We start from the raw sequence: 12,587 nt of genomic DNA on the forward strand, positions 1-12,587 counted from the left end.
CTGGTTTGCCATTGATACGTCCTTGGTTTTAATGTCCACCAAAATGTATAACTAACTGGTTTCAATTGATTTATTTTTATTATTGAACCTTTTGGCTATTGATCTTAACCTCTTATTTTGCATTATACACCTACCCATAAAGCAAAAGAAAGAGCTAGATCATTTATTGTTTCAACTGCTTCACACAAGAATTCTTAAACTAAATTGATGTCATCCCTCATATACACCCAGTCAAATAAAACTCTTTTAAAACATCAAGAATACCTTTACTGGTATCATTGTATACAAATTAAGTTGCCATTTTAACTGCTTCTCTACTGAAAAAAATGTACTTTCGAACTCTGGACTAAATGATGGAGTTTAAGAACTCATTCAGATTTTGTGTCTTACCATAGAGATCTTTTGGTAATAATTGATCGTCTTGCAAGCTTTTATAAAATGTTACAAAGTAAATGCGCTTTAATAGTATAGCTAAAAACTCCATTTAGTGCTTAGTTATAGAAAATGATACCACTTTATTATAGATTTTAGGGGTAAATGGTTCTAGTTTTGTTACAATGGCGCTATTAAGGCAGAGTTGTTAACAAGTCCAAAAGTAGCAAGGCCAAGGCCAATGCTACATGTTACAAGGCCAAGGCCAAGACCAAGGTCAAAAATTACAAGGCCAAAGATAAGAACAAGGCCACATGTTACAAGGCCAAGGCCAAGAATAAAAGTTTCAAGGCCAAGGCCTACGCAAACATTTTCAAGACCAAATACTTAAATATTTACCATACTTTAAGGCCGATTATTAACAAAACAGTAGGTAGCAAGTGCTGTGACAATAAAATCACATATTGTGAAATAAGATCAAGGTTATGCGCTGAATTCAACAAAGTCAATAAGAATATATACTTGTGGATATATGTGAAAGCTGAAAACAAAATGATATATAAATAAAGAATGAAAACTTTTAATTCTTTAATTTTATGCATTTTTTTATAAAGGCCAAGGCAAAAACAATCAAGCCCAAGGCAAAAATTTCAAGGCTAAGAACAAGGCCAAGGCCATAAGTTTCAAGGCCAAGGACTAACAACTCTGTATTAAAGTCAACAACTTTTAATAACTCATAAAGAAGAGTTTTATTAAATAAAAGAAGATTAACTTTTATGTTAATAAACAATGGAAGTGGTTATACCAAACCAACGAGATTAAAAATTAAAAAAAAAGATTTTGATAACATTTTTTGAGAAGTTAACCACCTTAATATTAAAGGTATTTGAAACGACTTCCTTTGTTTATTTTCATAAAAAAAAACAAAAAAACATATTAACAGATTTGACGATATATATAGCAAGTAATAATTGAGGTCATTTGTATAAAAGTCAAAATGTTATGAGGTAATTAATGAGGGATACTATTAGATTAAAATTTACCTGACAGATAGAAAATAAAATGTTTTAAATACAAAGTATTCAAAATCAAACTATGAGTACTACATTTTATTTCCAAGAAACTCAACGCATGTAAAGTATCGGGGCGATTCAACCCCTTTTTGAAAAAATACTCACAGTAAATGTTGCGAACACAATAAATAATAAATACTAAAGGTTTAACTGCTCCACAATTAGAATTTTATTTAAGATCAACACAAACTTTACAACTTTACAAGGTTTTAATTTTATATTTTTAAAATTTCACAATCTAGAGAATTCGAATTTCACCGTAGTCCCATCATTTCAATATGATAAATTTATGACAAAGATTTATTTACTTACAAAAAGAAATATAAAGTATTTAAAAATATATTTAAAGTATGGTACTTACATTGAAGATGATTTTGGATGTCCATAACCATCTTGATTATGAACCTATAGTGAATATAGATGTCTCTATTATTGTGATTATCGTGAATATAGATGTCTCTATTATTGTGATTATCGTGAATATAGATGTCTCTATTATTGTGATTATCGTGAATATAGATGTCTCTAAAGTAAAAAATCTGTAAAAGTAAAAAATCTGTAAAGTAGTATGGATACAGGAAGCTTTGTATGGAATCAAAAACATGAATCAAAGGTGGTTATAGTTTTATAGATTTTCTGTATTGTTATATATCTTTCAAGGGATTGAAATTACTCCGGGAATGGAATTACCCCATCTTATCTAGTTCTCATATTTCATTTATTCTATAACTCCTTCATACAATAAGAATTTCGCTTGTATATAAGAATGACCGCAAAGGAGTTTTTCTCGCGATTGTTGTTCTCCTACTTTAATTGCGGTGTGACGCCTTCCTCATTGTCACCTAAAATGAAAAGATATGTTTAAGATTTTAAATGTTTGTAAAAGTCTTAAAGATGCTTGTAGTCTGTTAATTTTATCCTGTTCAAAAAAACTTTACTTGTATAGCAATTTACTAGTCCCACAGTTTGTCTGTTTGTCTTTAATATTTTTATCCTTGTAAGTGAAATTTATTTTTGATCGTATACTTACTTTTGAACGTATATTACTTTTGTTTTCATTATTCATATTCTATTTACTTAATATACATTTACTTAAATTCATTGTTAAATCGTTTTCACTTAACCTAAGTGAAACCTTTGAGAAAGTAATATCATGTTCGCTTTCGTTTCTTCCATAAACTAAAATACTGTCCGCAACGTAAGCTACTTCTTTTATATCTAAAAGTGTTTGTTTTAATGAATGTTGTTGTTCCTCTTAAACTGAAAAATTAGTCTTTTAAATCTTTTAAGACGAGTATCTGATCGCTATAGATCTTGACTCAGGAGATAATTCGAGTTGTTGAAAAGCGCTATTGAGTTTACTAAGTTTATTAATTAAAAAAGGATACTACTTTTTTTTTGATTGACTGTATAATGTCTATTTTAGTGGGGGGTTACAATCGACGATTTTTTAAAAAAACATTTATCTAAAGTTTCTCAAAAAAAAATTCAAAAAAGTATAAGGGAGAGGGAGGGAGAGGGAGAGGGGAAGGGGGGCGAGAGTACACTCAATTTTATTTAACGTCAATTGTAGCGCCAAGGCTAGAATTTATTATTAATATTAATAAGTTCTAATTTTGCGCTACCTTCGTAATTTACACAGTCAATGGGTATTTTAATGCTGACTTTGAATGTGTACTGGCACTGGTAACCTTTGTATAAAATTATTTATGATAAATATTATTAAAAAAATGACAGTGCGCTAGCCGGGAATCGAACCCGGGGCACAAGAATGGGAATCTTGTATGTTACCACTACACTACTAGCGCTGCGCTGCATTCGGAGGCAAAAAACTTTATTTTTTTAACGTATGTGATGATATCGCCATTTTATAAGTAGGATTTTAAAGTTATTTTTGCAAAATATTTTCATTTGACATTGGCATGAACATACTTAAATTTGGAGTTTGCACAAAATCTGAGAGTGTCATATATCAAAAAACGATTTTGTATAACTAAATTCATTTAAATTTGCAAGATTTATCAAACAATGCTTATTTAATGTAATGAAAGTTAAGGAGTAAATGCGCTTGTGTTACTTTTACAAGAAAATAAAAACTTACGTAAAATGCTTTTACGTAAGTACTACAAGTATTACAAAAAAAAAAATTTGTACTGCAACATCTAAACCTAAAAAAAAAAAATTATTATACTTGTTAACAGTTCAACGTCGAACAATCTAAGTCTAACTGTTCTAAATAAATATTTTATTGATAAGACTAAGCTAAACTTTTTTAATATACAAATAAATGTTATAAAAACTGTTTAGTTTTTGAATTACTCTTGTCTGGTTCTGTAAAACAAATTTCGAGTTGTTTTGAGTCTCGGTTAAGAGGTCAAGATCAAGAATTTGATTTAAATTTTTGATCTAACATACAACTGGTTCTTTGATGACTTTTTTTTCCGTTTTACCAAGAGAGTAGTTGTAAAGGTTTTTTGATTGGTCGCTTTTATTATTAGCAGGTACAGAAAGAAAAAAAGAGAAAAAAAGCGTTAACATTCTACATTATAATAATTAAATATAATTTCATCAATTAAATATATATACAAATTTTATTGTTAAAGCATCATTTATAAATTTAAAAATAAATTTTTTATGTTTAAGATAATTAAAATATTATTTTTTTGGCTCCAACTTAAGAAATAATTACTTGAAATAAAATTTATTGTTATCAATTTTTAATTTAGGATTATATGTTAATATTAATTCCTGAAGTATTACGTTTGTTTACTTTGTAATTATATACTTACTGATTTGTTATAGTTACAGCTTCACAACTTCGTTAAGAAACTCTTTCAATTATGGTAAAATGTTTTGTCACAGTCCAGTCTGTCACAAGAGGCTGATTGTGTAGTTAATTAAATTATTATTCATGCAGTCAATATGTAAATATATTGTATGCATATGCGTAAATATATTGATATCCTTTTTGTTTGTTTTTAGACAGGTAACAAGTTTTTTCTGTAATATATGCTTACAAATAGATCTTTAATCACGTATTAGCTATGATCTGAAATTAATATAGATATATGGTCTCTGCAAGACCATATATCTGTATTAATTTTACTTTGTTTTCTAATATAAAGTATAGTTTCGTACAAACCATACACTTAATTTTATAAAGAAAATTTTAAAACAACTTTTTATTATGATCAAACTATTTGTCTCGAAGTTTTATGCAATCTATCTTTTAATCTAACCTAATGTCTAATCAGAAAACATTTCTTTTAATCTAACCTAATATCTAATCAGAAAACGTACTCTATCAATTATCAATACAATCACAATATTAACTTCAAGTTAACTTGTTTCTATTTATATTTTTAATGATTTTTTGAATAAAAACGAGTAATACTACCTTCATAATAAACTTTTTAAAAAATATATACTCTAAATGTTTTTATTTAAAATACTTTATGCACAATAAAATACAAATAAAACAATAAAATTTTAAAATATATATATTACTTCAACTGTGTGAAATAATATATATATTTCTGATTCTGTTTCTTTTGAACCAGAACTTGAATATTTGGCTCTATCTTCGTAGTTTTAAGCTTCAGTTGGTCTTCCAGATGCTCATCGGTCAACTGTGACCTTAAACAGGACTTGATAAATGTTATGTGTGAAAACGTAGATTCGCAGCAGTAGGTTGTACCAAAGCAGCTCAGAAGACGCCTGGCAATTTGACGGAGTTTTGGATACTCAACTGCAGTTTTCCAAATTTCCAATTGATCCTTCTTGTTGTCAAAGAGAGATTTTAGGGTACTGTCCTCAGAAAGCTCAATCAATTCCATCTGTAAATATTATGGAGCTGTTGAAATTTCAATAAGATGAGGCTGAAAAGCTAGTTTCAGTGTTTCATTATGTTCAAGTCTTTAAACCTGTCATTAAATTCTGCAATCAAAGAATCCAGGATTGTTTCATATCTTGATATATCATTATTTTCCAACCTTTTCTCATTTTTTTGTTCAAGAATAATTTTTGTGAGCTCTGGGAAGTGTTCTGTTGATAAATTTGACTTAGAAATAACATCTTTGAGTAAAACAAGTTTTTTCTTGAATACCTGAATCTGTTGCCACATTTCCTAGATTGACTTTTTTTTACCTTGCAATGAACTATTCAGCATGTTATGCCATCAGATTGCAGAGAAATGCAGCATCTCAACAAAATTCTGGGTTAGCAAGCTCACAGATCTCCTTTTGACTTGTAAAAAACTTCTCAATTTGTTTTCGAAGCTCAGCCAATTTTTGCATTACTAACCCTTGTGACAGCTAACGAAATTTGGAATAGTAAGGAAGATCCACAGAATATGTTTCTTCATCAGATTGCCTGTATATAATTTACAATCCCTATAACTTTTTTTAATATGTCATCCAAAGTAGCAGCTTTTGCACAAAGACTTTGCTGATGGAGAATACAATGAAATGTAATTAGACAATCTGGATCAGTCAGTTCATTTTTCAGGAAAGCAATGAACCCTTCATTTTTTCCACGCATAGAAGGAGCTCCATCAGAGCAAATGCTGACTAGATTTTTCAACTGAAGTTGAGCCTGACAAATTTTTTCTTTGAAAGCAGCAAATATATCACAGTTTCGTGTTTTTCCTTGTTGCTAAAGCAAACTACTCTTCATAACTTTTGAAGTCTGCCGAATAAATAACAGAACTTTTGAAGTTCTTCTGAAAATAGCAGAATAAATAACCCGAATAAATAACAGAAGTTGGGTAGAATCAGTCATATCAGTGGACTCATCTAAAGCAATTAAATAATACGCGTCCTCCATTTGACATATTGAGATTAATTGCTCAGAACTATTTGTAGCAAGCTCATATTGACGGTCCGTAATTGTTCGCCGAGAAAGCGGAAGCTGCTTATACTTATCCACTTTATCTAAATCCATACATGACACTGCTTCAATGAGGCAAGCCTTCAAGGTTTCAATATCACTATATGGTTTTCCTCTTTTGCTAAGAATGAGAGCAATTTTATATGTTGCTTCAGTTGCTCTATTTCCATGTACTTGAACAATTGAAAATGTCTGCTGTTGTTTGCTCTTTTGAGACTTCAGTTTCGTTAATGCATTTTTTCGAGCTTCTCCATCTAATTTTGCATACTTATGATTGTTATAAATGTTTTCATAATGTCTCTTTGCAGTAGCAATAGTGAGGTCACACAACAAGCAAAGCAATTTATCCTTGGTTGGTATCATGAAGTAATCTTCCTGATCTAATCTTTATATCTAATTCCTAATCTTTCCTGTTTTTATTTATTCATTTTGTTTTGTTTTGTTGTTATTTCTGTCAATCAATTACTACTGTATCAGTTTTGCCAAGTTAAACAATTTTTTCCCTCAATTAACATTAGCATTCATACACTTTACTATAACTAAAATGTAAAAATAAAGTAACTTTTTAAATTTCATTATTTTCTCTAAAATATTTAAACAAAGATTTAAGTTCTTAATTTTACATTTCGGGGTCGCACAAAGTGTGTCTGGGGGCCGCAGGTTCCCCACCCCTGGTATAGCCGTATGATATAATATATACTATTATATATACATACTCAGTACAATACAAACCCAATTTGTATTAAGTGCTTAATACAAACTGGGGTGGTATCGAAAGGGCGAGAGTTTTCTTCCAGATTTTAACAAACGGGTAGGTAGGAATTTTTATTTTTCATCAGTGAGTATATAACTTTAACTTTTAAAGCTAATTTACATTAATGAAATTTTGTTTTAGTTTTTTTTTTATATATATCTTTGCTTCCAACAAGGCTGCAAGCAACCACTATTAGAATTGGAAGTTACTGGAAGAGAAAAGATGAAGATTGTAGAGCAAGATAACGATTGACAGACGACTTAAAAGCTTGCAAATAATATGAATCAGAAAAACAAGATGAAGGAAGTTTAGAAAATTTATTTGTTGATAACAATTAAAAACTGGTAAACGAGTAGCGGAAAGAGAAACGGGAGGAGGTTAGGAAGAGGAAAGAGATGGGTGTCTTAACAAACTTAAGGTGCGTATAAAAATTTTCCAACAATTTTATTAAACGTCCGTTCCTGTGTATTTGGCACATAAGAGTACCAGTTTTTAGATTTTTTAGACATAAAAGTTATTCTATACGATAACAAAATTGTTAAAATAAATACACATTTTTAAACATTACGCTAAACAAACAAAGGAGAGTATACCTTTTACTGCAAAGCACATTTTTTGTTTTGTTTCTAATCCCGTAAAAAAAAAAAAAAAGCATTTTTAAGGCTCAATTATATGGACCAGAATCCCAGAAAAGACAAAAGAACAATCTACTATTTAAACTTATTTACAATCCAAACTGACCTTAGTCATCATTTGAAACTTATATTTAGCCAGAGTGTTTTTGCTTTTTTTTGCTTCTAATAAAAATATTGACGTTTTATTTTTTGATTTTTTTTGATTTAGGAAGAGTGAGACATCTTTGGTTTTTGCTTTGTATTTATCTTTTCAACACCTTTTTTTAGGCGATTTGTGAAACTTGCAGATTAAAGAACAAAATTAAACTCATTAATTACCAAAATCTAACGTAGTTATCTTATTTAATGTGTTAACAGTTTTTATCAGCTTAATATGGTATCTTCCTTAATATGGTATCTTCTTTAAGGAATTTTTGTCGACCATTAGGACCAGTTGGAAATGTACGGGAGTATATCCACAAACAAGTTAAAATTTTTGAGGATGATAGACACTCAATTAGAAGAAATTATTTTACCAATCGCGTCACCCCAATTGGATCAATGTGCTGTTTGATATTAAACTTATCAAATCAGTGTTTTTTAAAAAAAACTTCCAAAAAACTTAAAAAAAAACTTGATGGATTTTTTAATTTCATTATTCACACTCCGTAAATATGTCTTCAAGGTAAAGATACAAACTAACAAACTTAGTTTAAAATCAAGTAAGAATAAAAGAAGATAAGCATAAAATAAAAAAGGATTATTTAGGAATGTTTTTTTCAAGAGTATTTTTAAAAATTGTTAGCTGTTACTTTGCATTCCAACATTGAACTGCTTGTACCAAAATTTGAAGAGTATCTTAAGGATCTACATTTTCTGAATCCCTAATTTTAACTTTCTTCTTAACCAGCATTATTTTATATTTAATCTATAATTGTTGCATAATTCTTTATATCATCCAAAAAGGTGTATTTTACAGAACAATAATTAAGCTGGGAATTAATAATGGATAATGGAATTTGATGTGCATACCAGATTCCAGATTGAATCAGTTTGCACTGCTGTTTGAAAACTTGATACTCGAGTGTCAAAATTTAATCTATTAAAAGTGGAAAAAGTTGATTTTTTTTGTCCCAAGTAAAGCCCATAGGATTAAGTTTATCATGTGGTATTATTTAACAGTCGTCTAGGATTAGTTATTATGTGTCTTAATATTTTAAATCGTCCTAATTAAACTTGCTGCAAATAAAGTTTTGCCATTCAGGAAGCATATACTCACCGCAGCAAATAAATAAATATTAAAAAAAAATGTTTTTCAAGATTGTTTAGACATAATGGAGTACTATAACACATTTTTAAGCCTTCCTCTCCCATTATACAAATAATTTGATAAAAAAACTGACTGAATTAATCATGTTGAAAACTCATTGCGTAGTAGTTAAAAATGAAGATGTTCCCGATGTGATCATCGGATATCCGAACATTTTACTAATCAGTTTTGGCCAGATATACTAAACATTCTACGTGTGTTCTGTTTAAACCTCTGGTGTGATGATAGCTTAGTTACTAATTAGTGACTGCAATTGCACAACAGACCGTTTACCCTAATTTCCAGTAACCCTTTAGACAAACGTTATTCTATATGTAATAATTCAAAATCTCTTGAGCAATATATAATAATATTGTAACTTTGTTCAACTATTTCAATTCAGGATCTTCACCATCTCTTTACTACTGTTAACGTGTACTTCAGTATAACCTACTTTTTGCTTTTCTAGGCAAACGCTGGAAGAAGTAAATTCTTCCATGCAATTTCTTTTCTAGGAAAACACTGGAGATGTTTCTTTTGGGAAGATGTTAACAATATCTACTACTGTCTTGTAACAGGCCTCCTAAGCGTAGGGGTAAGCATTGTTCAAAAGTGATTTTCAATACCTTGTCACAAAAAATAACGTCGTGTCGCAAAAATAACGCACAAGCTTTTAAATCTGATTTTATTGACTAATTCCTTCGACCATATAAACTGATAGACACGCCGTAAGTTAAATATTTTGAAGCCAACATCTTTTAGCGCGTGACGTCACGTTTGGGCAAAACGAAACGCGATACAAACGAAATGAAGCTTTAAGAATAGAAAACTTAATGATAAATGTAAAATTTTTCAGTAAACCTTGTTAATATTATGATTTTTTTTTAAATATTATTAAATTTATTATTGGTATCAAATTTTAATGTATTTTTAGATTTCTTAGAATAGAAAACGTTAGAGTTAATACAATTTTATATGCTTTATTATGCATTACATTAATATACAAAATAACTTTTTATAAATTCGAAAAAAAAATTTGCTTCGTTAATACACTTTGTATACGTTTATTATGTCGTAAATCGTTGATCGAGTTAGCTTTTTGGTGCAATCGTATCTTTAAATATTTAGCAATAATAATTTTATAATTTCTGCATCACTTTCATAAAAAATTGTAGACAACGGTTGACAATGTTAGCTTTTTCACAACCACCTAAATCATCAATTAAAAAATATGCAACAGGAAGTTTCCAACGTCCATTTACACAGTTTATCATAAAAACTATCATTATCAATATCAGTACCAAAATCAATATGACCAGAAAATTTGTGGCCTGTCCATTCAATTTTTTTTTTAATGGCCATTTCATATAACATCAATGAACACACAACACATTGACCAATTTTCTGAGTCTTCTTTACTTTGCTATGAAAAGTAACTAAAGCTTCTTTAGAAAAATCCAGAGGAACAGTCAACACTTTGATACCATTTTTGTAAAGTTCGTGGATGAGGAAGTGCATTATTAAATGTTTTCCTTACATAGCTATATGCTTTAGCAGGATAAAAATTTAATGTTTAAGTAAAGCTTCGTAACTCTAGTGAGTAATGCATTTAAACTTTTCCTTGTAAAATCCGACAAAATAACTGTTTTGTAGACTCAGACATAGTTCCCTGTAACAAAATAAATAAAATAAATTAATATATTATTAGTTACAATATTAAATTTATACTTGATAACCCACTCAAGTAAAATGGGGCATTATTGATTGGGGTATCAAGAAATAGATGATAGCATAGTAAAAAGATTTTATGTAAATGATACACAAAACACACACACACACACTTGTAAAAATAGTTGCAATTAGAAGAAGAACCATACAACAAATTATCACAACAGCATTACAATCATAGCAACAATTATTACTGTTACGACAAATAAAATAATTAACTCATCGCAATTCCTACCGTAAGTGTTATGAACTAAATTTTTCCCTAACTGTTATCTAATGATTAATGTAGTAAATTTTTAATCATAAAAACTTACTAAATTAAAATCATATTTCAACAGTAGGTTGACTAAAATAAAATAATCCCAAAGGTATAACTTAAATAAGTGACACATTTAAATAATTAAATAGAAAAATAAAATAAAAAAGTCATATATACGTCAAACATATAAATATGTTTAACAACTATTCCTATTAAAAATAAATATTATACCATTAGTGTAGTTAATATTTCTTCAGAAATCATAGTTTGATTCATACTTTTTGATTTAAGATGACAAAGGAATAAATGTAAGTCTTTAATCCTTTTTATTAGATGATGCTTGGATTGCTGAAGCATTTTAGTTGTCTTTTGTTTAGCAACAAGCAATTACTTATAGTTTATTTTAAAAACTATTTACTAATTTCTGGTGTTATCATATCATATTCATCAAATACACCGTTTACCATTGGTGTTAGGATTGATTTAACACTTTTCAACAATGTTCTTAAAAATATAAAGGTGTTATGTGTCACAAAAAGTAAACTCAAACATTTAAATCACTATATGCAGTTGTAAAAGTAATTGTAAAGTATGCCGTTATAAAGTATTTACATTAGACTTACTGTATTGAATCGGTGATATTATTTTTAACATTAATGATAAAATTATCAGCATTATGTTCCTAAAAACATGATATAAGTGTAAATGCCATTGCAAAAAGATTAGTTACATGAGACTTACTGTATTGAATCATTTGTGGTATTATTTGAAATAATACTTTGTCTATTTTTTGGTGGTTTTCTAGAATAAATATTTTTTTAAATGTTAGGAAATCAAATAATATTTGATTTCCTAACACTTTTTATTTTTATATTTGAGATATAGAAGAAATTGCATCTTTTTTTAGTTTCTTTTGTGAACTCCATAGACTTCCTGATATGAAGGAGATCTATGGAGGAATTTGAAGGAAGTCTATGGAATGATATGAAGGAAGTCTATGAAGTGTCACTCTATGACAAACCAGTGAAATGTTTACCACTTAGTTTAGACTTTTACTAGTAGTAAAACCATCCCTCCGCAAAACTTGTATCCATTAACTCATCAATTCCAGATTTTTCGGAAAACTATCAACAAAAATAGGTATATTAAAGTAATATACTATTGATATTCGAAATATAACGTAGGATCTTAGCAAAGAAGGATTTTTAGCTACTTACACATGAAAAGAAACCCTTTTAGTATATTTTCGAGTGCAATTTTATGCAGAACAAGATAAAACCATGATCTTTATATACCTATATTCTATTTCAAAATTAATATCTAAACAAAATAATATACATTACAAATATTAAAACTTAAAAAGTCTTAAATACATCAAGCTATTTTCGCCCTAAATCCATGATATAAATTGTTGAATGCCCAAACGTGACGTCACGCGCTAAAAGATGTTGGCTTCAAAATTTTGTGAATATATTTAAGTTATTTTAAACTTTTAAAAAAAAAAGAATTTTAAGCTGAATGCGATAAAAAATATACTTCTTAAAAAATTTCAGCTTTTAAAATCATGTTACGTAGATTGTGAATGAATGGT

General features: G+C 28.7%; 1 protein-coding gene and 1 non-coding gene across 2 annotated transcripts; both read right to left on the reverse strand.

Moving 5' to 3' along the window:
* Nucleotides 1-3,182: 3,182 nt before the first annotated feature.
* trnag-ccc (transfer RNA glycine (anticodon CCC)) lies at nucleotides 3,183-3,253 on the reverse strand. The gene has a single exon. It is a non-coding gene; the product is annotated as a tRNA-Gly (tRNA).
* A 2,554-nt stretch (nucleotides 3,254-5,807) lies between these two features.
* On the reverse strand, nucleotides 5,808-10,371 carry LOC136074316 (protein FAM200C-like). The gene is made up of 3 exons (XM_065786622.1): nucleotides 10,272-10,371; nucleotides 6,189-6,586; nucleotides 5,808-6,098 (listed from the first exon to the last, which is right to left on the reverse strand). Exons 1-3 carry the CDS (start codon nucleotides 10,369-10,371, stop codon nucleotides 5,808-5,810), a joined length of 789 nt encoding a protein of 262 aa, XP_065642694.1.
* Nucleotides 10,372-12,587: the final 2,216 nt, after the last annotated feature.

The sequence above is a fragment of the Hydra vulgaris genome, chromosome 01 (genome assembly GCF_038396675.1).
Source record: "Hydra vulgaris chromosome 01, alternate assembly HydraT2T_AEP".
Lineage (NCBI taxonomy): Eukaryota > Metazoa > Cnidaria > Hydrozoa > Anthoathecata > Hydridae > Hydra > Hydra vulgaris.

Excerpts from the sequence above, each read along its gene's own strand:
- LOC136074316 (XM_065786622.1), bottom strand. The coding sequence starts at position 10,371 with ATGGCCATTAAAAAAAAAATTGAATGGACAGGCCACAAATTTTCTGGT. Across the intron at positions 6,587-10,271 it reads TAGTTTTTATGATAAACTGT|ATGGAGAAGCTCGAAAAAAT; the intron begins GTAAATGGACGT and ends ATGCAAAATTAG. Across the intron at positions 6,099-6,188 it reads AACTTCTGTTATTTATTCGG|CAACAAGGAAAAACACGAAA; the intron begins GTTATTTATTCT and ends AGTTTGCTTTAG.